Raw genomic sequence first — 27,974 nt, 5'->3', positions numbered from 1 at the left:
ATTAATCATATTCTCATTCCTTGCATGTTATGGCAAGGGAATATGAGTTATTCAGGTAAGAAAGCCTCTTTCAGCCAAAATACCCTGGAAGTACAGAATCCCCCAGGTATGTCATCGGAAGTCCACCAGCTGTGCGATTCTTCTTCTGTGACGTAGCATTGGCCACTACCAGGTACCATATTCTTTCTGAATAAGGAGGAACTCTGCTTCCATTCACCAGAGGTCTGCTTTGGCTCAAAAACCCAGTTCATTTGCACCATACCAACAACAACGACGCCCTCAAGCACGCACGCCCACACACATCTACTTGGGAGGTATCACTATCAAAGGCTGGCCTCGTTTGGGTCTCCACATGAGGACTTGGGCATCATTGGCATTGGGTTTCACTAGTGCGTTTGGCGGGATGGGTTCCATTCGGCTCAGAATCCGGGGCTGCTCCTGATGAGTCCTTCCCACTAGTCGTGCTCGCTGCCCCAAGAGCTGCAAAGGATCCACTTCAATGTCAACGCGCATCCTCCACTTTATAGTCTGCAGAATGATCTTCTCCTTGGTGGTCATATTCATGGCTACTAGCCACGTGGTAAAGCTTTGATCCCTCTTAATCCTGGTCAGCAGTGGTACATTGCTGTCACTCACAGGGACAGCCCACGTCACACTGGGATAAAAATTGTCATTCATACTGACTGAGAACCGGGAGACCTTGTTAATGGGCCCAACCAAGGTCACCGTTTCTGTGGTGTTCCCGTACCAGGGGTAGCTCACACCATCAGAGTCACTGATGGCTTTTACTCTCCCTTCTCGCAAGTCAGGAAGTTCCCAGCTGGACCTAGGGAATGAAAACGAAAGAACCAGATTATAAACGAAGCTGCAGCAACAACTACTGGGTAGTTCCTGTAGTCTACAGCAGGGTGGGCTGATTTAAATCAAAGCACTTTAAAATCACTGATTTTAATCATGATTTAAATCAGCAAGCAGGAAACCTTGATTTTCCTCCATTTTAACTGTGTTTTGCATTTGTACTTTTTAGTTATTTTCCTAAAAAAAGGTTGATTCTCACTGGTTGACAACCATTAAAACACATTGAACTGCAATTAAATATACCCTTTACACAAAATTTAGTGCTTCTTTTTATGAACCAAGAAGATACATGATGTCTATACACATTTATTTAAGCAACTATACAGCTTAAATTACATTTATACAGATTCTTATTTTTTACATTTTCATGATGTTAGAAAATGGTGGATAATGCATTTCTTATTTACCAGATGATTAATTTTTTTTACTTGTGTTTAGTGTCAACTTCTGTTTAGATGGGAATTTGAATGCAATTAAAAATGCAAAAATCCCATAGCATTTACATTTTTAATTAGTTAAATAAAACTACATTAAATGTTCTGGATATACAAGAAGAAAAGTTTATCAAAACAAGATTTGCTTTTAGAATTGATTTATTAATGCAAGGAAGTATTATTTGTAGTTAGTAAATGAAACAGATTGTTTCCTATCACTGTGTCCTTCAAGATATCAGATCCCGACAGATCTCATCCTCTCAGACCTAGTTTTTATTAATAGATTGGAAGAGGAAAACAAGCTTTCCTGCTTTTTCATCTTCCTACTGGTTTTTAACTCTGAATGAACTAATCATTGAACTAAACTAGTTAAATACACTGAAATGAAGAAAACATTCTCTCTGCACCTGCAGAATATGCTATTTTTCTGGTTGCAGGTGCTTCGTCCGTGATTTCTATCAGTTCAGTGATTTGACTTTCTTGAAAACTTTGGCAGTAAACATACACTGCATATGTTTTTAAATTTAATTGATATGATTTTAATCGATTAAATTTAGACTTTAATACATGCTGTCATTTTTAGAAATCTAAATACAAGTTAATTTCACATAAATTTGAAATTAAAAAATCCATTTTTAAAAAGCCATTAGTTTTTATCCACCCTGATCTACAGGGCATTATTAAAGACAAGAAGCTCAGTGCTAACACTCACAGAATGAAATGTTTGGCTGGAGAGAGAAGAAGAAAACAGATAAGAGGATAACAATTTCGTACTTGCAATCCTGCTGAATGAGTCATTGCTGCATCATCAAAATTGCTCAGCACAGTCTAGGTAACAGAGGACAAGCTGACAACCCAGTCAGATCTCAACTAGTACTTATCCAGCATCTTGATCACAAAATCCCAACCAGCTTTTCAAATGAGTGACCAATTCCTCACAGCACACTGGTGACAGAGAAGGTCAGGCTCAGGTTTTCAAGGCGGACTAGTAAGATTTAGCCACACAAATATTCATGTTCGTAACAGATTTAAAGGCCAGAAAGAGCCATCAGATCACCTAGTCCAGTGGTTCTCAACCTGAGGCCCAATAAGCACACAGCAGTGGCCCGTGTGACATCCTCAGGGCCATACAGGTAATATATATACATTGTGTGGATGCAGCCCACGTAACACAGATAGCTTCATATGCGACCCACAATGGTAAACAGGTTGAGAACCACAGACCTAGTCTGACCTCCAGCATATCAGAGGCCATGCATTCCCACCCAGCACCTCATGGTAAACCCACCACCAAACTGAGACCAAAGTATTACAGCCCACAGGAGATTGGAGTATTATGTGCCACAGGCAAAGAACAGGAGGGACTGAGGTACATCAGAACCTGCGGCCTCCGCAAAAGCAGAGAAATGAGGAAGTGAGATACACCCAAATAATCCTGGCAAGTGACCCACATGCTGCAGAGGAAGGTGAAACACCTCAAGGTTGCTGACAATCTGACCTACAGGGAAATTCCTTCCCAACCCCACACTTGGTGATCAGTTAGACCCTGAACATGTGAGAAAGAAACATACAGCCAAGCACCTGAGACAGAGAATGCTCAGAGCCACCTCAGAGCCCTGGTCTCGCCCAGTGTCCCATCTCTGGCCATGGCAGCCCTGATGGTTCAGAGGAAGATGATAAACAAAAAATCCCACCCCTGAATACACTGGTGGGGGGAGAGAAACCCTCTCTAACCCCTGCAGGTAGGCAGCTGAAACCCTGATGCATGCGCTTCAGAAATATGAGACATATACTAGAAATGAGCCCCAAGGCTTCTGAGCCTTGCCCCCTACCACCAGAACCAACCCTGTCATACAATCACAATAAAAAAATCTGTTCCGCTGTCTCCTAAAACTAATTAAGTGCTTTGCCCCACAACTCTGACTGGGAGGCTGCTCCAGAACCTAGCCCCTTTGGTGGTTAGATACCTTCTCATTTCCAGTCTGAATTCATTCATGGCCTGTTTATATCCATCTGTAGTTGTGCCAATACTGTCCTTTAGCTAAAATAGCTCTTCACCCTCCCTGGTATTTACCTCCTGATGTATTTACATATAGCAATCCGATCCCCTCTCAGCCTTCTGTTTGCTAGACTGAACAAGCCAGGCTCTTCCCGTTCCTCCCATAAGACAGGCTCTCCATTCTCCTGATCATCTTAGTAGCTCTTCTCTGCACCTGTTCCAGTCTGAATTCATCTTTCTAGAACGTGGGTGATCACAACTGTACAAGGTACTTCAAATGAGGTCCTACCGATGCTTTGTTCAATGGCATGAACACCTCTCTATCTCTACTGGAAATGCTTCACCTGATACAGCCTACGATGTCACTGGCCTTTTTCACAGTCACATCATATTGGTGGCTAATAGCCCAGTGATTGACCCACACACCAAGGTCTCTCTCCTCTGTTGTTTTCAACTGATGAGCCCCAGCTTGTAGCAGAAATTCTTATTATTATATCCTCAGTGCATGACCTTGCACTTTGAACTACTGAATTTTCATCCCATTCTGTCACTCCAGTCTTCGAGATCAACCAGATCTTCCTGTACAATAGTACTCTGTATTGACAAGGCCTCCCAACAGTGTACCATCAGCAAATTTCATTAACACACTCTTACTTTTTCTGGCAAACTTCACTAATAACCTCCCTCCAATCTGATAATTCACCCGTCAGCACAACCCATTGTCTTCTCCCCTTTAGCCAGTTCCTTAGCCACTTAATAATTCTGTACTGATCCCCATCCTTCTTAACTAGTAATTTCCAGCGTGGTAAAGTGTCAAATGCTTTACTGAAGTCCACGTATATTGGATCTACTGCACTTCCCCTATCTAAAAAAAGAGTTATTTTTCAAAGGAGCAAATTAGTCTGGCATGATCTATCTTTGATAAACCCCTGTTGCATTACATCCCCCTTACCATTTACTTCCATTAATTTAATGGTAACAGGAAATGTGTGGCTAAATCCCCTAGTAAGCTTTGAAAACCTCAACCTAAGTGATCGTGACCAAGTGATAAGTGACCCAAGGCCACACAACAAGTCAATAGCAAAGCTATTTCCTGGAGTCTAGTTTTTTGCCTTAGCCACAAGAACCTCCTTCCCTCTTGTAACAAAGTGGCCTTTGGTAGGACACTACTGAGAGTATTAATTTAGGACAAGTAGGGCAGTCACAGCCCAAGGCTGGGATTCCTTCACTCCTAATGCACACCAAACCAGCCAGACAGAGAGGACTTTGGTTTTACTCCACTGGCTAACCAGAAGTCAAACAAGCAATTCCCTCAGACGCTCCAGTTTCTTAGTATCACCACCAGAGCCACTCCTTATGGGGATAAATGATTATGAAAACCAATACCCAGGTGGAAAAAAAAACAAACGGTTTTCCCAATCCCAAAGGACCAAGCCCCAGACCCAGGTCAATATACCAGTCAGATCTTACCCACAAATCATGCTGTTGCCAATCCTTTGGAATGTAAAATCTAGAGGTTTATTCATAAAAAGAAAGAGATATAGATGAGAGTTAAAACTGGTTAAATGGAATCAAATACATACAACAATTGCAAAGTTCTTAGTTCAGGCTTGTTTCAGGCTTGACGGGATTACTGCTGATTTAAATCAATCGAGTTTCTGGGGTACAAACATCCCAGCTGGGATGGGTCATTCAGAGCTTCAGTTTCAAGTACAGTTCCTCCAGAGGTCAGAATCAGGATTGAAGACAAAATGGAGGGGTTTCCAGGGCCTTTTATATCTTCTGCCACATGGAAGGAAACCCCTTTGTTCTTACTGTGGAAAATCACAGTAGCAAGATGGAGTTTGGAGTCACATTGGCAAGTTACATGTCCATGCATGACTCAGTTTTCCGGGGGCAGCCATTGCTTACATGTGATTTTGAACATTCCCAGGAAGGTTCCTCAGATGTGGATTGGAGTCTTCCAGGGTCCATTGTCATTTAAGTGTTTCTTGATTGGGCACTTACTCAGAATAGTTCTTTCTCAAGAAGCTGACCAAATGCTTCACTGGTGCTACTTAGAATCAAAACACATTGAGATACAAGTACATAGCCATATTCATAACTTCAACTACAAAAATCATATGCACATACAGACAGCATAACCATAACCAGCAAATTACAACCTTTCCACAGACCCCTTACTTGACCTCCTTGTACAAGATTTGGTGCAACTAGAGGACCTTGGTTTCAACAATGATCTATATGGTCACAGTTCACGTCAATAATGTCACACCTATACACTAACATGAGCACAAAGAGAAGAAAGGTCCTTCAGCTTGGGAGCCATTTCCCCACTGCAGGGAGCAATCAAGTGCCTCCTCCAAGAACAAGTTCAAATTCTTGGTTTCTTTGCAGATTCAAAATCATTGTGGACAGAGGCCTTTGCTTTGCCAACACAGCTGTAAATTAATTTGACTGCAGTCTAACTGGTTGGGGCAAATTTCACTTCTGAGTCCATTAGGTCATGCTCTCACTCATCAGCTCTCTTCTGAGGAAAGTGGCCCTTTCTACCTGCTAGAGTTGCCGCTCATCCTCTCCATTGACACCATGATCTGGGAAGCAGTTGCCAGAGTTCTGGGGCTAGGTAGGGAATATTTTTATTGCACTACTGTACTTTAATAGTCATGAGAACCAAATCCCTGCAAAGCATCCTGGGAGAACAGTCCAGATCTTGCTGGAGTTAAGGCAGCAGAACTCTGTGGGGTATCAGAAGAAGAGAATTATTTTGTGCCTATTTGGCGATCCAGGACAGTTTAGATTTTACAAAATGCCCAATAACAAGACCAAGAACCGGATCTCTGATCCTCCCTCTGAAGTTGTCAGAAATAGAAAAATGTTTCCTCTCTTTAGTTTACTGAATTCATTTATTCTGACTTTTAAAAGTTGTGCCGTGCACCAGGCAATAAAACACAGCTATCCAACATTTTGTTACTGCCCTGTCTTAGATCAGGTAAGCATGCTGGACACTGAAGGACCTTTGCTATGAAAGGTTAGCAGGGTACCAAGAAAGGGGAAGAGGGACGGAAAAGGATAAAAATACAAGTGCACTTGGCTTTTGTTGAAGTCTCTTGTTAATTCAGAGCTCTTGCCTGTAACAGCTGTGAGGCCAACAGCTGCCTACAACTGTATCTCCTGGCAAGTGACAGCTGGGTTACATTTTCCTGAGACGTCAATAAAATCAATTCTCTTTGACATTCCCAAACACTCACAAGTCAGTGCAAAAATACTCTGACCTGCTAATTGAATGCAAGGATTTGGGTCATGCATTCACTCCATAAGGCAGCAGCAAGCAGGCAGCATTTCAGAGACACAAAGCTGCTCTTCTCTTTCCTGTCGAGTTGTGCTTTTTCCTCACACAGCTCAATGGCACAGAGCCCACCATGCCACATTCAAATGTGGTGCCACTGAACAACCCAGGATCCAAGCCTGCAGAGCGCACCACGCAGGCACATCCTCAACTTCTGAGCCAGAATTCAAGAGCATACTTTTACATCTTGCTTCTTTTCTGGCATTTTAGACAAAGGTGACTTTTTACAAAATTTGGCATTTTTAAAATAACAAACAAAAACTTTGAAAGGCACCAGATTACACAATGTATTTTCCTCAGGGCAGGCACTCAAGACCCTCCAAGGTTTTACTTTCATCCATTCAAATTGCAGAGATGCACAGAATTTCAGACCAGGAGGAACCACTGTGATCATCTCGTCTGACCTCCTGCATAGTACAGACCACAGAATGTTAACCAGCAGTCCCTTCAGTAAGTAACCTGTAAGCAGTGCCCTACTAAGCTAATAACTTCGGGCATTGTTTAGAATGGCACCCAAATTCAATGTAAAGTCTCCAAGTGGTGACCAATTTCCCACCTCCCTTGGTAAGCTGTTCCAGATATGCTGAACATACATTTTGAATTTTTCCTAACATCAGATTCCAGACACTGCATCTTGTTACAAGTTGGCCTCTTCCTATGTAGGTCTAACCTTAATCAAGTCACCTCTTCGCCTTCTTTTTGATAGGCTAAGTAGCTTGTGCTCTGTTGCAATAAGTGGGCCTACAAAATTATCCGAAGTGTGAGCTCAACTGTAAAAAGTAAGTGAAAGTTCATCAAATGTCACAACAACAAATGCTGATGGGAAAAGGTCCAAAAAAGATAGAGTGAATTAGCCCAAATGGAAAGGCCTACTGATCTAACTCAAGGGCTGTACTGAGATCACACTTTGTATACAAGAAAAGCACGGAATCAGAAATCAGTGAACCAAAGTTTGTATGTTGGAAACTAGGCCTAACTGGTGGACAAAATAATGAAAGGACAGGCTATTCCACCCATCACTGCCCTTTGGGGATCCTCAAAAAAGAGACTTGGTGGGGTGAGGAGGCTGTCCCTGCAACACTGGCTAGAAGCTGAAAAAAAGGGACAGAACGAGATTCATTATCATGGTTGCCACCTTCTTCTGGGACCCTGGACCTTCTTCATGTTAATCCTGAAAGGTGCTCTGACCAGACCAGGCCAGAGAGAAGGGAGCCAGGTGACATTGCCACCTCCACTGGCTCTGGCTAAATCCTGAACATCACCCCCTACTCCCCAAGTGTGTCCTTTTCCTTCGCCACATCCTCTCTCTTCCCTATCTTTCTAACTTCAAATGTCTTTCTAATGTCTAATAAGAATCTGACTTAGCCTGTCAAGAATGTATACTGTGCAGCCCTGCTGTGAGCTTGTGACCAGAAGGAGCAGCTAAATGCAATGTCTAAACAACCCGAAGCTGGTACAAGTTTGCCAGGTCTCAGTGTTGCTGATCAGAACGTGTGCTGGGCCTGGGTTTCTCCAGCAGTGAGGTTGCAAGTGAAAGTTAACACCAGAGACAGCAGCATTTTCTATCTTGGCTGTTCTTTCCTCTCCCCCTTTGTGTGCGTTTGTCTTTGTTTTGTCTTCATATTAATTCCCAGAGCCAAATGCAAGTGCCCCAACTCCTGCCCCACTGAAGAAGCTGCACCTGCTTCCGTAGGCGCCTCCTCTCCGTGGAATTTCTTGTAGTGGCAGGGCAGGCTTTGGTCCTTGGTGCAAAGGAGGGGAATAGAAAGAGGGAGCCAGTCTGTTCTAGCCTGTGAGATAACAAGAGAGGCTGCTCTCCACAGGCAAGCCATCAATTCAGCCATAGCTCACTGTCAATATCACACCCTAAGCTGCTGCTAATGGCAGTCTGAGAAACCATCCCTGGAGTCACCACTCCCGCAGGGCAGTTTGCATTGTTGCTCGAAAGACAGATCAACAAAGGCAGCACCTCTTCAGGGATGGCTTTTATTTAGGAGCAGCAAAGAGTCCTGTGATCCAACGAAGTGGGTATTCACCCACAAAAGCTCATGCTCCAATACGTCTGTTACTCTATAAGGTGCCACAGGACTCTTTGCTGCTTTTACAGATCCAGACTAACATGGTTACCCCTCTGATACTTTTATTCAGGGTTATCCTAGATCTCACAAAGAGACCAGCTCCCTGTTTCTACTCCCGTGACACGCACTCTGCCCAGTCATCTTAGTCCTGTATTATATAATGCCCCTGTGCACACAGTTTCAATTGCACCTTGAGTTTGGATCTGAACCCACATCTCCAGAGGTGACAAGTGAGCAGTCCATGCACCGCTGTGCACGTGCACACTCACACTTCTCACTCACCAGATCACACCACCGTTAACTAACTCCCTAGTCATCACTGATCTCACACTCTGATCAGAAATCAATGTATTTCAGGAAGTGCCATCACACTGCATATGCAGTGCATGCTGCAAGAAGCAAATCTGAATCAAGTCGTCACTGCAAAGAAATCAACGCCAATCCCTGCCTGTTTCACAGTGTCCGACGAATGGGTTTTTAGCTCTTTACAGACCTTCGGAGGAAGGGGGAAATGTTTTCAAAAAGGATTGATGACCTCATTGTATGGCAGAGAAATCCCCCTACCAGCACAGGGCAAGTTCGGCACAATTCCCAGTTGCAGAGCAATTGTTTAAACCTGGCCAGAGCAATTACTCAGCAGGACAGGATTCATTCCAGTGCACTGCAGCAACTGTATCTGCACCAGCAGCTCCTACTCCCCAAAGGAGGGTGGGGAGGGGGGCCGGGAGAGACAGCACCCTTTACATGCCATTTACAAGGGGGCGTTCCCTGCAAAACTGCAAAATGAAAGTGTAGACCAGTGGTCGGCAACCTGTAGCACGCAAGCCAAACATGGCACGCGAGCTGAATTTTGAGCAGCACGCAGCCGCCTGCCGCGGTCCCAGCCCCCAGCTCCACTCAGCCCCCCCGCCCATCGCTCTCCCCTGTGGGGGCAGGAGGCAGAAGCTTGGTTCTGTGGCAGCCAAGCTTCCCTCTCCCCAGCTTCTTCCTCCAAGGTGGTGCTTTCCTGCCCCGCCCCCTCTCCTGCGCCAATCAGCTGCTGGCCCTAGCAAGGGGGAGGGGGAAGAGCAGCAGCCTGCAGGCAGCTGGGCAGAGAGAGGTAGGGACAGAGGCTTGGGGAAGGGTGTGGAAAAGGGCACCTCCCTTCCAGCCCCCTGCCATGAGCTGCTCAGGGCAGGGGGCTGGGAGCACCCACATGAGCCAAGCACCCCAGCCCTTTGCCCTGACCCCCCCCACACACACACTCAGCATTCTGCCCTGCATCCCCCATACTCCCCAGCCCTCTGCCCTGACCCTTGAACCCCCTCTCACACCCAACCTTCTGCCCTGCACCCCCCAGCCCTGAACTCCCCCCCACCCAACACACACCCAGCCTTCTGCCTTGCATCCCCACAGCCCCATTCCTCTGCCCTGAACCTCCCCACACACACCCAGCCCTCTCCCCTGCACCTCCACAGCCCCATCCCCCTGCCCTGCACCCCCCTACACACAGCCTTCTGCCCTGCACCCCCACACACCCAGCCCTTTGCCCTGACCTTGAACCCCCGCACACCCAGCCTCCTGCCCTACATCCCCACACACACCCAGCCCTCTGCCCTGACCCTTGAACCCACACACAAACATACCCAGCCTCCTGCCCTACACCCCCCACACACCCCAGCCCTCTACCCTGGCCCTTAAACCTCCCCTACCCAGGTCTGGGGTCCCAGCCACAGGCCCTGCTCAGCCCGCTGCCGGCCTAGGTGAACAGAACCCCAGGCTGGCAGCAAGCTGAGCAGGCTGGCAGTGTAAGATCAGCACTTTAATTTTAAATGATGCTTCTTAAACATTTTGAAAACCTTGTTTACTTTACATACAATAGTTTAGTTATACAATATAGACTTATAGAAAGAGACCTTCTAAAAAAGTTAAAATGTATTACTGGCACGCGAAACCTTAAATTAGAGTGAATAAATGAAGACTCGGCACAGCATTTCTGAAAGGTTGCTGACCCCTGGTGTAGGCACTGTCTATATCCATCTCCACTGAAAAATCTTTCCTTGTCAAGAGAAAGGATAGTCTTGTGGTCAAAACACTTGACTAGGACCTTGGGCAAATTGCTCTGGCCCCAATCCCTCAAATCAAGGTTGCCCGGACAAGTTTAATTCAGCCCCCTTGTGCGTATGCATTAAGATACAGTCATTAATTACATGAACACATGCAAGTGTTTCCATAGGACCCCTGCCTTGTTCAGTGCACAGGATGGATGCTCTCTTGGGAGGAACAGAGTGATGTGGTGAATAAGGCTGTTTGTAGGACCCGGGCCTCATTTGCTGCAGAACCTAGAAAGCGAGAGGCAGGTAAGTACAGGGAGAGAACGGATGGTTATGGCAATTAACTGTCACCCAGGGAAGCTGGGTTCTATCCCTGCCTCTGCCACAAATTTCCTATGGGATGCTGGGCAAGTCACTTAGACCAATATTTTCAACGATGGTCACTACTTGAATTAACCTGTTGCTCATTTTCTGAGCACTAAACTCAAGCCTGATTTTCAGAAGTGCTGAGGCTGGACAAATGGAATTCAAGTCAATGGGGCAGATCCTCAGCTCATGTAAACGGTCCTGGCTCTGTGGAGCTCAGCTAATGCAGGCTGTCCTACCTCCATGAAGCTAAGATATTCACAGCAACGGAGGGTCTGCCCCAATACAAGTTGCAAGTGCTTAGCACTTCCAAAAACTCAGGCCTTAGCTAGCCACGTTGGGCACCTGGTCCAAATGCAATGGAGGCTTCTGCAAATTTTGTCCCACATCGCTTTGTACCTCAGTTCCCCATTTGTAAGCTGGAGATAATACTCTGCTATGTTGTGAAGATAAATTCAGTTCTGTTTTTGAGGCTCCGATACTACAGCACTACAGAAAAGGTCACGAGGAAATTAATAATTCTGTATTCAGAGCAGTTTGGACAGTGTGCAGTAAGGAAGGCCTGGAGCCTCACATTGAATAATGATGATAAAAAGAAATATTAAACAGCCGCCTCATTCCCTATGCACCATCCGTGCACTGAACGAGTCAGGGTCCTATGGGGAAAAACAGCATGTGAGCATGTAATTAGAGACTCATAATGAATATGCACAAGGGGCGAATTAAGGTGGCACAGGTATTTCCTAACTTCCGAGTGCTGGACTGTGTAACTTCAAGAACTGTTCTCTTAACATACGGTAGGGTTTTAAAACAGGATTTTATTCACACCTAAGTGCTGGAAGGTGGTACAGAGATTTGAGCTATACTAGCCCACCTGAGCTAGAGTTGCCAAACCAGTGGCCAAGAAGGGAAATAAAGGCAAAGGGTTGATAATGCAAGACCGAGCCTAGATCACCTCTCTCTCCTGAGGCCTGGACAGACATGGGATGGTGGGGAGTCTCCTGCCAAGCCTGTTCTAGTCAGAGCTCCACACAAACACTTCCCTTCTGCTGATGGCCAGCATTTCCTGCTGGATTATTATAAAATCTGAAACCTCCCAATCACTCCCAAATGCCCCGGCCTGGTTGGGGTGGGAGAAGGGGAATCTTAAATAGTGAAGGCAGGGGATCAGCCCCCTAACCTGTGGCACAGCTTCCCCACAGGGAAACATTCCTCATTTTTGCATATGCCGATATCCCAAAGACAGCTGGTTAATAACAGGGGTGAATCTGAGGACAAACCTAGCTGTGTTGGGCACTGATCTGCAGTCGCTGTCTCTCTCATGTATATTTAATCAGAGGCAGCCCTCATGACAAGAGCTGCTTACAGGGTGAGGTGCTGCTAGCATTTCCTCCTGGGGATACCATCTGTTCCACTATGGAGAGGCCTCGGAGGCAGCTTTAATGGGAAGGAGAGGGCACCTGGCACTTTTAAAGTCTACTTGCAAGATTCCTCTGGCTTCATTTGGTGATTCCCTGTGTATTTGTTTGGTGCATTTTGTGGGAAATTTGTGTGGGGGCAGCAGATCAGGTATGCCTGCAAGCCCAGCATTATGCATCTCGCACACTTCCTGACAGTAGTATCACTGGGATCAACTGTCCTTTCTATTTGCTAACTCAGAGACTTCTCTCTCTCCTGCAGGAATCCAGTGGTAACCGGGGAATAAAGCACAAGGGGAATACAGCACAAGGGCATATGGAAGACATGGCGATGCATAACTCAGCTGCATTCTCATGACCACAGAAGACAGAACTTGTCTCTCTGAAGCCAGCACTGGTGTCAGTGAGGTCACGAATACTAAAACCTGATGACCTTGCTGCTTGGTTTCTATGCCCCTCCTCCCCACACACAGAACCACACATCACCTAAGGAGTTTACCAAAGGCCAGGAGAGGTCGGCAAGGGTCAAAGCCATGGCAACATTACTTTTAAAGGGGCTAAATGACATTGGGCCCATGACATCTGCAGCTCTGTAAGCAGAGGAAGAGACAATTACTCAGTAATCGGGTATTTTATAACTGCCAAGGGTTTGTTGCAGACACATTGCCAGCCAACTTACAGGGTTCAGTGCACCCTATGGTGCTGTCCTCATACGGAGCTGGAAAGACTTCTACTGACTTCAGTGGGCTTCAAATCAGGTCCCTAGGAAGGACATATGAGACAAAGCGCAAGTTTAACATGACATGGCATTGCTGGAGAAGTGCAGTGAATCAATGACCCTGTCTAGTCAGTGCAAGACCCCACTGGGGGAACTCAGAGAGGAAGGGATGGCCATCAGAAGCAGAGAGAGGAGGAGAATGAGGGCCAGAGGAGTACAGGGGGAAAGGCAGAGCTCAGCTGCTCTCTGATCAACTCTGCTGATTGGAATCAAAGCATGGAACCAGAATGCTGAGCACTTTAGGGTCCCATGAACCCTATTCTAAACCCGATTTCTAAAACAAGGTCACCTTGCGCCCTGCCTGCCACCTTCTCCCTCTTAGCCAGGAAGGGTCTAGTGGGGGATACTCACTGGGGTACTGCCACCCCCGCGGGGCACTGAGCTCCAGCAGCAGCATAGGTAGATCACAGGAACACAGGAAGCTGGATCCTGGGGGATGCCAGCTGAAATACATCTCACAGCAGATTCCCTGTCTCCCATCTCACACTTATCACCACCTAAACCAAACACTTCTGTTTTCCCTGCACAGGCCCTTTGCACTGCTTTCCTTCTGCTCCACCCTGGAGAACACCTCCAGTCAGCATCCAGCCCCACAGCTGCAGGGGGACTGTTCTCTGCTCCCACACTCATCATGGAACCATATCCTGCCTCCAATGCCTTCCCACCACCCTCAAATTCAACCTCTCCGCTCCATCTCAGTGCCAAATTGTTCACCTCTGCCCTGCTGCTCTCCTGCCTTCACCAATGCAGCCTGTTCCTCTCGCATCTTCGTGCCAGTGACCTCGTCCCTCACAGCCCTGTACAAAACCCTGCTGCCAAGCCAGCTTCCTTCCCCAGCACTGGCTCCCCTTTCCGCTGCCCTTCAACTCTGGACAACTCCTCACCTTCAAGCCCCTGCACAGCGCAGCCCTTGCCCACGCATCTGGCCTGGTCTCTCTCCCTGGCAGGGTGACCAGACAGCAAGTATGAAAAATCAGGACGGGGGGGGAGGGGGCGCGGCATAATACGTGCCCATATAAGAAAAATCTGCAAATATCGGGACTGTCCCTATAAAATCGAGACATCTGGTCACCCTACTTCCTGGGCTCCTAAGAACACCAGATTCCAGATCCTACTGGCCTCCATGCTGTCCCTTTGCTTTGGGTGACCTTCTATGCACTAGTCATCACACCCTAACTCATTCTAATTGCTCCTAAAACCTGCCTTTCCAGCATCGCCTACTGCGGAAAAGGGCTAGGCTTACATCAAAACCAAATAGCACTGGAGTTATCAAGCCTTGTGCCCTTAATCCCCTGACCACCTGGTTTTCCTCCTGAGACCCATACTTCTCCCCTGCCTTTTTCACTGTAAACGCTTTGTGGCAGGGACAATGTCTGCATACGCAGCTTGCACACATGTATCACAGCAAGCCAGAAAAGGAAAGGGTCACCTGACCATCCTCCAAGGACCATAGCAGCCGTGCCACCTACAATACTACAGCCATCACGACCGCAAAAGATAAGGTCAAAAAATGTTTTCCCTTCTAGCCTGACCCTCATCTCCCCCCGTTTTCGCATGCTCACAGCCCCCCATGGAGCCATCCGTGTTCTACACTGGAACCCCTGCTCCTAGGTGAGGGGTTTTCCCAGTGTGAGCAGAATGCTGTCTGGTGTTTTTTGTTACAGAGGCATGGAACTAATTCCCCTCTGCCCATGCTTTTAAGGCAGGGCCACAGCACAAAGAGGCTAGGCCAAGTCATAGCCCGAGCTTGGCCTGGTCTGACTTCATTTAACAAGCATGTGCTGCTACACATTGGCACTGCACAAGAGAGCGTCCCCTTCAGTCTACAGGGGCACATGTGGGCCTGACCCAGATCCTGGTGAAGGTAACGGGCTCCTTTCCTTTGACTCCTCTGGGGGCTGGATCAGGCCCTGAGACATGGTGCCCAGCCAGCAGAGCGCACGCTGGTCAGCCTGAGGCAATCCCAAATCCAGCAGCAAAGCTCTTAAATCAGCAACAGATTTTCTGTTTGCCCTTCACTAAATCTAGGAAATTAAACGTAAAACAGGCTGCAGAGCTGCACTGTTAATCCGGAGCAGTGCTTAGGGCGCCCGCGGTGCTTAATCTATAATGAACGAGGTGCCGGGGCTCAAGCAACTCGGCACCATGGCTCAGCCCAGGCACAAATTAAACCCTGGGCATCCACCTGAGACTCTGCAGCCCTGGTTTCGACTACCTGCTCTGCCGCAGACTTCCCAGTCTGTTCGTCAGTTGCCCAGCTGTACAGTGGGGTAACCGCACGGCTGTACCGCACAGGGGTGCTGTCAGAAAGGCTCGGATACATGGTAATGGCAGATTGTGACAGGGGGTTGAGTACCTTGAGAGGCTGTCCCAGGGGGTTTCCTGGGTTGTTTTATTTCTGTTTAGCATCTGTCATAAACAAATAGTTAAGAGTTAATGTCTCTTTTACCTGTAAAGGGTTAACAAACAGAGACCCAAACACCTGACCAGAGGACCAATCAGGAAACAAGATACTTTCAAATCTGGGTGGAGGGAAGCCTTTGTTTGTGGGTTTGAGGTTTGTGAGCTGTTCTCTTTGGGTCCTGGACGGGACTGGAGGTGCAACCAGGTTTCTGCCAATCTCTGTGCTACAGTCTCTTATCTATTCAGAATAGTAAGTACATACAAAGGCGGTCATAGTCTTTTAACTTGTTTTTCTTTATTTGCAGATGTGTACTTGCTGGAAGTAGCTTAAATTGTGTTTCTGCTGGAGAAAGCTTCTTTCTATTGTCTATAAGCTAAAAAACCCTGTATATTTACCATCTTGATTACAGAGACAGTTTTTATGTTTTTTCCTTCTTTATTAAAGTTTTCCTCTTTTTTAGAACCTAATTGATTTTTTTTTGGGTTATCTTTTGTAAGACTCCAGGGAAGGGAGTCTGCACTCACCACGGAATTGGTGGGAGAAAGGAAAGGGGAGAGGGAAGAAAAACCTGCTCTCTGCGTTTATCTCTGTATCTCTCTCTGGGGAAGAAGAGAGAGGGAAGGGAACATTCCTTTCGGGGAGGGATTCAAGGAATTGAATCACGGTGGTCTCCTAGTGTACCCAGGGCGGGAAGGAGCTGGGAGAAAGAAAGGAGGGGGAAGGGAAATGGTTTATTCCCCTTTGTTTTGAGACTCAAGGAATCTGGGTCTTGGGGGTCCCCAGGGAAGGGTTTGGGGGGACCAGAGGGTATCAGGCCCTGAAATTCCTGATTGGTGGCAGCGCTACAGAATCTAAGCTGGTAATTAAGCTTAGGGGAATTCATGCTAGTACCCATATTTTGGACGCTAAGGTTCAGATTTGGGAATTATACTATGACAGCGTCTAAGCCACATCCCACCCTGGCACCATACAACAAAGATGCTAAATGGATGGGTTAGCTTATAACACTGGGGCTGCAGGCAGATAAAGATGAAAGTTGTTTTTTGTTTTTGTTTTTTTTGTTTTTTTTAATTGATCCTGCCCTTTCCCAGGGTTTGGCAGCATTAGCACATGGACTGTCCCAGTCCCAAGAAATACCTACTGACACCCTGTTCTCCTCATTATACAATCCCCATTGAACTAATAGTCTAACCTGTTATAGCCATTAGTGGCCCTTGATAGTAATATCTGGTTCTCGGGTGTGTTTATGGGCTATAATCACCCAACCCATAAACTAAACCCTGAGGGAAGAGAAGAAAAAGAAAGCATCCAAAAAAGCATGAAAAAAAACCCCAAAAGCCCCTCAGAATACTTGATAAGCCTGTCACAGGGCCATCTGTCTATCTAGGTTCTCACCTCATGACCACACTACCTGTAAGCCTCACCATCATGAACGGATTTTATCCTCACAACACCCTGGTCAGTCAGGTAGAGAAAAATTAGCCCCATTTCACAGCTGAGGAACTGACTCAGAGAAATTCAGTGACTTGCCCAAGGTTCACACAGGGAGTCTGCAGCTGAGCTAGGAACTGAGCCAATGCCCAATCCATGAGGCCATTCTTCCTTCTGCGAGCACCTAAGATAGATCCACTGATCAATCAGGAAATGCAGAGTTCAGTTTCCCCCAGCAGTGTCATTGCAGCTGAGATACACACATGGGCTAGCTCCTAGTGTTAAGTTTGCAGCTCAATATCTTTTTGTTTTGTCACGGCCCTGCGCGCTATGAAACACAGGACATGAAACAGGGCTGAAAACACCCTGCTGCTGGAACATTGGCATTTCCTGATTTTAGCCTAGGACAGTTGCCTCCATGCTGCTTTGTCCAAGCGCATGGATGGGGAGCAGACTGAAACAGCGGGGAATAGGCAGCGTCTCTGCTCCATCCCCAGCACAGATGCGTCATTGCACCAGGAAAAGTACCTGCACTTGGCGCAGCCACCTTGTCACCCCAGAGCAGGGGGAAAAATAGGAAGCAAAATATGACTGAGGGTGCTCCAAGGGCCAATTCCAAATGAGAACGAGACTCCAGAGAGGAGAGGAAGGATGGCCCAGGGGTTAGAAGCTGGCTTGGGACTCATTTTCTCTGTGTTTCAGCTCCCCATCTGTAAAACGGGAAAATAGTACCTCGCTGAGATGTCATGAAGGGATTTTCCCCTTCCTCACAACAATAAATACTTTAAAGATTGTTTGATTTTTAAAGTAAACTAATAAAATCTAAAAACAAAACAAACAAAAAACCCTAAGCAGTGTTTTTACCCTTAACAGGGAGCAGAACCAGAGATTCCAAAGGCTTGTCTAGATGGATAGTTAGTGTGCAGTGAGCTGGAGTGTAAATGTAGAGTGCACTAACTGTCTGTGTGGATTCTACTAATGTGCACCAAAAGTTCACTAGTGCACTTTAATTCTGCCACAGTTAGCAACAGTGCAGATGTCAAGCCTGGATAAGAGTGAAGATTTCTGCAGTTGGGCTTGCGACCCACTTGCTTAAAACTTTACAGCACCAGAAATAGTTAAGTTAAACCAAAACCTGAGGACGGTAGGTGCAGCTGGAACTCAAAACCCAAGTATGATAGAACTCAGTGGCAGTTGAAAGGAAGCTGAGAGCCTGAGACATTGAATCCTGACAACCAAATCTGTAACAAGAGCAGGAGCATGGAATGTACATACTTTGTACAGTATGGGAAAGCTGGCACAGGTTACATGAGACATGAAAAAATATCATCTCAATGTACTTGGCCTCAGTGAGACAAGATGGGCAAGGAATGGCAAGCTGGTGTCAGGCTTACATGAGGAAGGCCAAAGAAGAACTGGCAGAGGACAGTGAGAGAGGTTACTGAATGTGGTGGCATCACCTGGGCAGAAATACCACAACTAGCGAGTGACGATAATCACCGCCTGGTGTGTCAGCGGCACAGGGGGGACAAAGGTCTAAGGTAAGTGCATTTCGATCTACCTCACTCTGAAACACGAGTAGGTCGCTTAGTGTGCAGTAGCAGGGCCCACACAGCCAGTTACTGCACAGCTAGTGCATGGCAGATTTACGCCCCAGCTTACCATGCGCAAACTCTCTGTTCATTCAAGCCCCCAAAAGTCCCCTAGGGACTTGGCTATTGCTATGGATTATACATAGAAGATTCTCAAATACTATGGTGATGGGCAACAACAGAAAACCTTTAGGACTCATCTACACAGGAAAACTTACCAGTACAATTATACTGCTATAGCTTCCCATATGGATTCTCTTATGTGGAATAACAGATTTTCAGTTTTGCTTATGTTGCATAATAAGCAACATCCTAGTAAATTTCCCCTTGTAGACAAAACATCAGACAGATGAAAGATTGTATATTAGCACCTCAAAATCTAGGGCAATAGGAACCATATAAGTATCTTAGCTAACAAGATCCAGTAAGAGAGGCTTTTATAAGCATGCCTTTCACAAAACACACCCGAGCCCACACTCATGTGCTCTGTTTCACGTTGCAATAAGGAGGACTCAGACTAGGTATCAAGAATTGAAACTTAAACAGGATTTTTTTTCCCCTTATAACTCCCATTTGCAAATAGAATTACAGTATACTTCTGCATTTGTATCCTTCAGGGTAAGCCCCCTTCAAAAACAAAACAAAGCTGTATTTTATAAAAGGGGGACTTCTTCGAACCCTGAAAGAGTTGTGAAACTCTTAGCATCAAAAAACAGAACAAACATGTAAAAGAAAACAAGGGAATTCAAAACACAAAACACTATATTTAAAATAATGTTGTTATGACCCAAGTGGAGAAAAGGAAGGAATTACTCCAGATGATAATACCTAGCTCTTTTCCTTCACAGACCCTAGAACACATCACAATCTGCATCCAAGTGTCACAATCTCCCTTTTACAGGGCACAGAGAGGGGAGTGACCTGTGCATGGTCACAGAGCAGAGCAGTGGCAGACAGCCCAGGTTTCCTAAGTGCAGTGCCCTATCCACTAGAACATTGCTTCCCATTATGTACCCAAACGGAAAGAACATAGTCAGATGCTTCCCTCTTCACCCCAACACACACACTTCGTTTTTAATACAGCTACACATTGAAGTGAGCCAAAGATAGCAGGCGCCCTTATATTTGAACCTCCAGCATTCTGCTTTATGCCCAATCTCAGGCCTGGTCTACACTACAAAGTTAGATTGACGTAAGCCACCTCACATCAAACTAATGCATGTGTCTACGTTTGTGTGTGTCTCCCACCAATGCGAGTGCCCCATTATGGCGACGCAGCAACACGGCCACGTACTGATGCTGACGCAGTGCAAATGTAGACACAGTGTGACCTGCGTCAACCCTAAAAGTCCTCCAGCAGCTGTCCCACAATGCTTGACAATGCCCGTTCTGGTCACGATTGTGAGCTCCGCTGCCCAGCAGTCATGGAGACCAAAGACCACCCTCCCTTGTTTAAAAACCTCATGAATTTTTGCAATGCCTTTCCTGGATTGCCCAGCTTGGTGAGCACACCCAGCTCCGGCGTGGAGCAAACAGGAGGTATTGGATCTCCTGGGCCTGTGGGGAGAATAGGCTGTACAGGAACAGCTACAGAACAGCCAAGAAACATGGACATCTACAAGAAAATTGCACATGGGATGCAGGCAAAGGGGAACAACAGGGACTGGCAGCAGTGACCATAAGAACTGCCATACTAGGTCAGACTGATTGACTGTGGCCAGTAACAGAGGCTCCCAAGGGAATAAACCAAACAGTCAATTTCAAGTGATCCATCCCATCATGCAGTCCCAGCTTCTGGCAAAGCAAAGGAAACACATCAGGCATACCACAAAGCAACAATCAGTCCAAGGCCAAGCCACAAACATGCCACTTTTATAACAAGCTACATGCATGGCAGAGACCCACCACCACCAGCCCGCAGACCAGACCTGACACCTCCAAGGACCCTGAGATGCACACCCCTGCCGTGAAGAGCAAGGACAAGGAGGTGGAAGGTAGACATGTGACTGAGGGAGGGGGCAGCTATGGTGCAAGCCAGGACCCGTTCGAATCTCCACGGCAGTCGAGCATGGATGAGCCCGATGCAGGGGAAGGAGCCTCGAAAAAGTGTGTGAATACATTTCCCATTACTGATGGTGTCCAGCCCCAGCGGAGCAGGACACAGTTAAGGACTTTTTATTAATTTACTCGTACTAGTAAGAAGTAGCAATGCGACCTGTAGACGTGGGGTGGGGGGGGGTAGAGAAGAGGCTGTGCAGAGCAGTTTGTTTATGTACAGAGCGAAGTCCCTTGACTCCTCCTGAGAGATCCTGATGAAACCTTCATGGTGGTCCTCTGCAATCCTCTCCCAAAACTTTCTTGGGACAGCAGTCTAGTTTCTTCCTTGGCAGTAGGACACTTTCCCACGCCACTCCACAATAATTTCTGCAGATAGCACTCTAGTAAACAGCCTAGCGGTCAGGATGCTAGCAGCAGCTGTGCTCTGTGCCTTGGGCCTGGTCTACACTGTGTGTGGGGGGGGAAGGATCAATCTAAGTTACGCAACTTCAGCTACGTGAATAACATAGCTGAAGTCGATGTACTTAGATCGACTTACCGTGGTGTCTTCCTTCGACTCTGCCTGCGCCTCTTGCGGTGCTGGAGTACAAGAGTCGAGGGGAGAGCGCTTGGGGATTGATTGATCGTGTCTAGACTAGATACAATAAATCGACCCCTGCTCGATTGATTGCTGCCCGCCGATCTGGTGGGCAATGTAGACATACCAGAGCTGCTGGAAAACAGTGCCAGTGCTCAGTGCCCTATATTCGTAGTTTCATGAAACCAAACAATTCCCTCCTCATTCCACCCCCACCCCAGCGGGCCATGCTCACCGTGAGCTGTGAGTGGGGTGCGAGTGGGGCCGTGCACAAGCCCCCTGAAGCAGAAGTGTCAATAAACATGTCTGGTTTAAAACTTTAGAGGAGCAAGGGAAGGAAGTTCTGAAATTTGACCTTGCGTTTCCATTGTGACTCTATGGGCAATGGTACCTGTGTGTGTTTTATATGCAGCTGCTGACATTGCAGCACCAATGGAACACCTGAGCCAGATGAGGAGGAGATAGAAGAGGACTTGGGATGACATGTTCAGTGAGATCTTGCAAGCCAGGGCTGCATCAGACCATCAGCTAAGGGCCTGGAGGATGAACATTGCAGACAGCCTGGAGAAATAAGGATCAGACAGGAAAAAGGCCCAGGAGTCCTAGCAGGAAAAGGAGAGGGCATGGGTGGAGCCCCTGTTTGGGGAGGCTAATCCCCAGCTCCATCCCTTCTGCCTGCATGCCCCCTCCCTCCCCACAACTGGAGCCCCGAGACACTCCCCTCCCCCATGGCCAGAGGAGCCCCGGGGCCAGCTGGAGCCCCGAGCCCCCTCCCGCTACCAGAGCACTGAGTTGTCCCCTCCACCCCACACTGCGGCCAGAGGAGCCCAAGCCCACTGGAGCCTCCCCAGCTGTGTCGCACCTTCCCACACCCCAGCCGCCCCATGGGAAAAGCTCTGGTTTCTTCTCTTCTGGGAGAAGACCCCAAGCTTTTGATATGCTCTGGGGAGATTACTAATGAACCCAGGAAGCTGAATAGCAAATACTGCCTCCTCAGCCACCCCAGATCCTGCATGGGGCATAGTAATAAGCAAAAACTTCCTCTGCCAAACCCACAACCGGTGACCAGCAGCCACCCATGACCTATTATACCAGCCACTCATGGGAAAGGGAGATGCATCAGGACATAATGGGGAAGTACCATAAGTTGCACAGATGCTGCAGACTCCAGTGGACCTACAGGTTCAACAATCACAGTCTCGCCTCCCTTTGCAGTCAGCGGAGAACTCCATTGCATCACTTCCCTACAGCTTCCATCAACATTTCACAGGGCATCAAGGGTCGCATCCCCACCCCTACCACTCTGCACTAGGGGACAGTAAGGACGACCCAGTTTCACATACATTGACCAGTGAGAGTCACTGTTCCTGTATATGTAGCCGAAATGGACTGAAATGAACATGAATGTTCTTTCACCTTGTTTGGTTCTTTTCCTTTATTTCCAAAGTCTTAATTGTATTTCTTCTTTAATTGTATATAGTGTCTATGCACTGGTTTTGGTACACAATAAAAATTTATTTTTGAGAATTTAATTCATGTTTATTTCACAATCTATGATACCGAATGCCTAGTATTACCGAAAGTGCCTAGCTATTTGGTATTGTATAGAACTCATGGCATAAGTAACAAACAGTGCAATAATTATAAAAGTACATCACGCACCGCAGCATTAACAGGTACATTAGCAAACAGCATTATAATACCAAATTTTCACCAAGCATCAGTAGCTGAATCTTTGCTTGGTGCTGTTGAAGCGGTCGATGTATGGCTTCACAAGCCAGAGGAGCAAGTGGGAGGCTGCGTCCTCCAGGTTCATTACTGGCATTTCAGCATTGCCAGTGATAAATCTGCCAGTCAGGAAAGAAAGTCTCGGCTTGTAGCTTTCCAAACAGTCCTGTGTTCTTAAAGATACAAGCATCATGCACCTTCCCAGACCAACCAACCAACATTGAAGCCAGTGAAGCGTCTCCAGCAATCCACCAATACTTGCATAACCATAGAAAGTAGCCCTTTCTGTTGGTGTACTCTGTGCCAAAGTGGACTGGTGCCAAAATAGATATGTGTGCGCTATCGCCCCACTGCAGTTCAATAACTACACTGCAGCAAATCCATCCACTATGGTCCCGCACATTGCCGACAGTCACAGTCCTACATAGCAGGAGACGATTAATGGCCCTGGGCACTTGCATAACAATGGCTCCCAGAGTGGATTTTCCAACTCCAAACTGAATTCCTAACTGGCAGCAATCTGGCATTGTAAGCTTCCACAGTGTGATCACCTCTTGCTTCTCAATTGTCAGTGTAGCCCGGCTTGACAAAGCCCTGGCTGGGATGATTTAGTTGGTGTTGGTCCTGCTTTGAGCAGGGGGTTGGACTAGAGGAGCTCCTGAGCTCTCTTCCAACCCTAATCTTCTATGATCCAATGATTCATTCTGGTGTCCCTGCGCTGGAGGGCTGGGGAGAGCTAGACACACAGATCCAGGAATGCGATGTTCCGCACCCAACAGTTCTGCAGCCACTGCTCATCCTCTCAAACCTACATTGTAACATGATCCCACCAGTCAGTGCTCGGTTGTCAGGCCCAAAAGGAGCTCTCCACGTCTGCAGCTGCTCTATGAACACTATCATCAATCTTAAATTGGTTTTTGCTATATCCCACAGCAATCATCATTTCCCCTCTGCTGCAGTCCTTCTTGTGGCTCTGCAGATTCCAGAGGAACATGCGTCCCATATTTAAAACACTCATGACAATAGTGCAGAGCTGTACAGGCTCCATGCTTCTGTCAGTACATGTCTGTAGGATTTTTAAAACTGTGGAATAGGAATGGCATTATGGGATGGAGAAAGTCGCATGATGAAAACTGACTCCTCACTCCCAGTCATTGCTGTATGACTCATTTTTGCCTCACCATGAAGCACCAAAATTTCCCAAAAGACAGTGCGCCAGAAAATGACAAGTTGCACACTGGTATACCTAACTACGGTGCACTGTACTGTGCAGTGACACAGCACTGACGCAAAGAGACAAGTATGTATGCATAAAAGCTAAACACCAACAGTGGTGGCTTTATGCTGACATAACTTACATCAACCAAAGTTTGCAGTGTAGATGCGGCCTCAGGTACTACAGCAGTGCACATTATAGAAAACCCCAAAATACAGAGAACTTCAGATTGGGAGGGAGGGGGAAGTTATTGGTCCCTTAATAAAACATGTTTCAAGGCGTAGTTTGATTTTTCTGTACATTTTCCTTGCGTAGGAAGCACTCGGAACAGCCTTTATAATGTAGAGCCACACACAGAAAGCCTGATTCTCTATTGCCCTACGTATTGTGTCCGCATTTCACTCCGGGCAAAGCAAGCATAAAACCCTACCACTTCTTTACTGGGAAGCATTTTACAGCCATTTTGTGCAGGAGTAAGCGGCAGCAGGAGGTACATAGCATAAGACAACAAGGTTCCTAATAATGAAGCATGCAATGTTCAGACGCCGAGGCATGACCTCTACCCAGCAACACAGTCCACATTCACACAATTGCATACTCAGCAATCGTAAATTCATATCCGTTTTTCACATGCAATGCACCCAGGTGCCAGTGCAAGGAGTATACTACAAGTCCATAAATACACATCGCCTTTTTTAGGCTGTGGAAAACAAGACTCCAACACAACAAACTAAGCACACAGCTCCTTTTTCAGCTCTCTCCCAAGTTATCAGCACACACTTATTAGCTGGGAAAAATTCAGTTTTTAATGATGGTTACACACAGAACACAAATACAAATATTCCTTTTTTTAAAAAAAGATACAATCATCTACTATAATAAGCCTCCTCTACGTTCCCACAACCCAGCTGCATCTAGAGAAGGACGCACTAGCCAGAGGACGGCCAGAGCAGTCATCAACCAACAAGGAGAAGAAACTGGAGCTTCCCATATGTGCCAACAATTCCTGATAAAACACTAAGTCCACCTCCGGTTTTAAAAAGCACGTGGATGTTACAGTCTTTGTATAGTCTTTGACTCGAATTCCTGAAGCATGACTAGTATTACATTTAAGCACCCAGCAGACTAGAACCAAAACCTACAAGGCACTTTGGCTTCATTTTAATTGGTTACCTTTTGGATTGATTCAAGATAGCTACCAGGGAGTTGGATATGGGTTTGGATCGGGAATCACTGGGTGAAGTTCTCTGCTTGTGTTATGCAAGCGATGATCATAAAAGCCCTGTTTGGCTTTAACATCTATTAATCCAGAGAGCCCTTACAAGCTCACTACATAGAAGTTTTAAGACAAATCTTGCAAGCCACATCTCACTTTCAAAAAGGAATTGTTCCTCAGTAGCTGTGAAGTGTGCTGAGACGGTTTGTATTCATTTAACAGCTAAAACTAACAAAACACTTTTAACACCTGATCCACTTCCTGCACTAAAATGAAACTCAGAGGATAAAACCACAGGCAATCTCAGCTGCTGTCGACTATACCTAGCAGTCAAGACCACATCTCTTTCTTGGTGTCATATAGGTAATAGGCTGCTCATTAAGAAGGGTGACGATCTGTGCACTGTAATAGCACCATAAAGCAGCACATACTTGTGATTAGGAAGGCCCGAAGATTACAGAGTATTGCTGACACCAGTACAGGGCTCTTCATTCTCTGTAAGAGAATGCCCCCAAGCCTTTTCCGACAGTCCTTTCAGTAGGGTTTTATGCAATGTGCCCAATTTAGTAACATTACACTAGTATTACAGTCGTTCCCCATGATAACTGGGTGTCAGCATAATGATTAGGTGGGTATTAGCGGAGCCTGCCAGCTCCCAGTCAGGACACACACACAATGACACAATTCCACAAAGCACTCAGAGGAAAGTGAGGATCTTTCCACTCTCTCTGCTTCCACAGAGTGACATTTGTCAATGAACACTACAAGCAAAACAGAACGAGACACCCGCATACTCTGCATTCACGAGGAGGCTGGAAATCCCAGCATTAACAGGAAGATTTCCTGCACCACTCCCTTCCACGCAAGCAGGCAAAAGAGAATCCGAAACCGCCTCAGGATTCTCAGGCAACAGGCAGGGAAGCAGTTTTGCTCACCCCTATTCTACTAAGTTGAGCTGCAAAACACACAGAGAGAGACAGACACAGAGCAATAAACGGCTGGCGGGATTCCCACTGTCCATGCAATGTTCATAGGTTAGCGATTTCTCTCCTTCCATGCTCTTCCAGAACCCTTCCCTTCTAGTGCTGAGGTGCAGAGTGGGAAATGGGGTGATGTGAGATGGCTTGTCGGTGTCCTGTACATGCATAGGCCGCTGTAGGTGCCGTAAGGGATGGGAGGAGGAGGAATGGGGAGGGTGGTGTTGGAAGGGCAAAGCAATGTGGAGGGGGTGGGGTAACTGCAGTCCTTTACATGCCCAGGTTACTGTAGATGTTGTAGCGGGTGGGACGGAGGTGGTGGGGGACAGGACTTTACGCAACCAAGTTGCTCTAGGTGTTACAGGTTAGGGGTTGAGGTGTGCAGAGTAGGATGTGGGGGTGCAGAGTGATGCCAGGGTCCCTTACATGCCCAGGTCACTGTAGGTATTGTATAACTCCATGTGGTTGCAGAGTGGGGGTAGGGGTGCAGGGGGTTCTAGGGGGTGCAGGGGGTGTGAGGGGTCCCTTACATGCCCAGGTTGCTGTAGGTGTTGCAGAACTCCATGTGGTTGCAGGGAGGGATGTGGGGATGCAGGAGAGGTTAAGGGGGTACCAGGGGTATCCCGTACATGCCCAGGTCGCTGTAGGTGTTGTAGAACTCTATGTGGTGGCAGGGAGTGCACGGGGGGATGCAGGGCAGGATGTGGGGATGCAGGAGAGGATAAGGGGTTACGGGGGGGGGGTCCCTTACATATCCAGGTCACTGCAGGTGTTGCAGAACTCCACGTGGTTGCAGGAGGGGTACAGGGAGGGACGTGGTGGTGCAGGAGAGGATAAGGGGGTACCGGGGGTCCCTTACATGCCCAGGTCGCTGTAGGTGTTGTAGAACTCCATGTGGTTGCAGGCGGTGCATGGCAGGTTGCAGGGCAGGATGTGGGGGTGCAGGAGAGGATAAAGGGGTACCGGGGGGTCCCTTACATGCCCAGCTCACTGTAGAACTCCATGTGGTTGCAGGCGGTGCATGGCGGGTTGCAGGGCAGGATGTGGGGGTGCAGGAGAGGATAAAGGGGTACCGGGGGGGTCCCTTACATGCCCAGCTCACTGTAGAACTCCATGTGGTTGCAGGCGGTGCATGGCGGGTTGCAGGGCAGGATGTGGGGGTGCAGGAGAGGATAAGGGGGTACCGGGGGGTCCCTTACATGCCCAGGTCGCTGTAGGTGTTGTAGAACTCCATGTGGTTGCAGGCCTGCACCCAGCCCACCACCCAGGTGTGGCGGCGCGGGATGGGCGGCATGGTGCCCCGGGCGGCGGCGCGGAAGTAGGGCGTGCGGTAGCGCAGCACGACGGGCGAGCTCTCCTCGATGGCGGTGGCGCCCGGCTCGATGGTGGCGGATACGTCGCTCAGGACGATGTTGTCGCGCCGCACGCGCGCCTTGCACGCGACGCTCTGCAGGCAGCCCAT

The 27,974-nt window shown here is 47.4% G+C and overlaps 1 protein-coding gene across 1 annotated transcript; it reads right to left on the bottom strand.

The window, feature by feature from the left end:
• Positions 1–7: 7 nt before the first annotated feature.
• On the bottom strand, positions 8–27,974 carry FAM78B (family with sequence similarity 78 member B). Its single transcript, XM_030573209.1, has 2 exons — positions 27,712–27,974; positions 8–826 (listed from the first exon to the last, which is right to left on the bottom strand). The coding sequence occupies exons 1-2, from the start codon at positions 27,972–27,974 to the stop codon at positions 304–306; spliced, it is 786 nt and encodes a 261-aa protein (XP_030429069.1). The 3' UTR covers positions 8–303.

The sequence above is a fragment of the Gopherus evgoodei genome, chromosome 8 (genome assembly GCF_007399415.2).
Source record: "Gopherus evgoodei ecotype Sinaloan lineage chromosome 8, rGopEvg1_v1.p, whole genome shotgun sequence".
NCBI classification, from domain to species: domain Eukaryota; kingdom Metazoa; phylum Chordata; order Testudines; family Testudinidae; genus Gopherus; species Gopherus evgoodei.
This window is presented reverse-complemented; position numbering and strand designations above follow the sequence as displayed.

Excerpts from the sequence above, each read along its gene's own strand:
- FAM78B (XM_030573209.1), bottom strand. The coding sequence starts at position 27,974 with ATGGGCTGCCTGCAGAGCGTCGCGTGCAAGGCGCGCGTGCGGCGCGAC. Across the intron at positions 827-27,711 it reads ACCTACAGCGACCTGGGCAT|GTCCAGCTGGGAACTTCCTG; the intron begins GTAAGGGACCCC and ends TTCATTCCCTAG.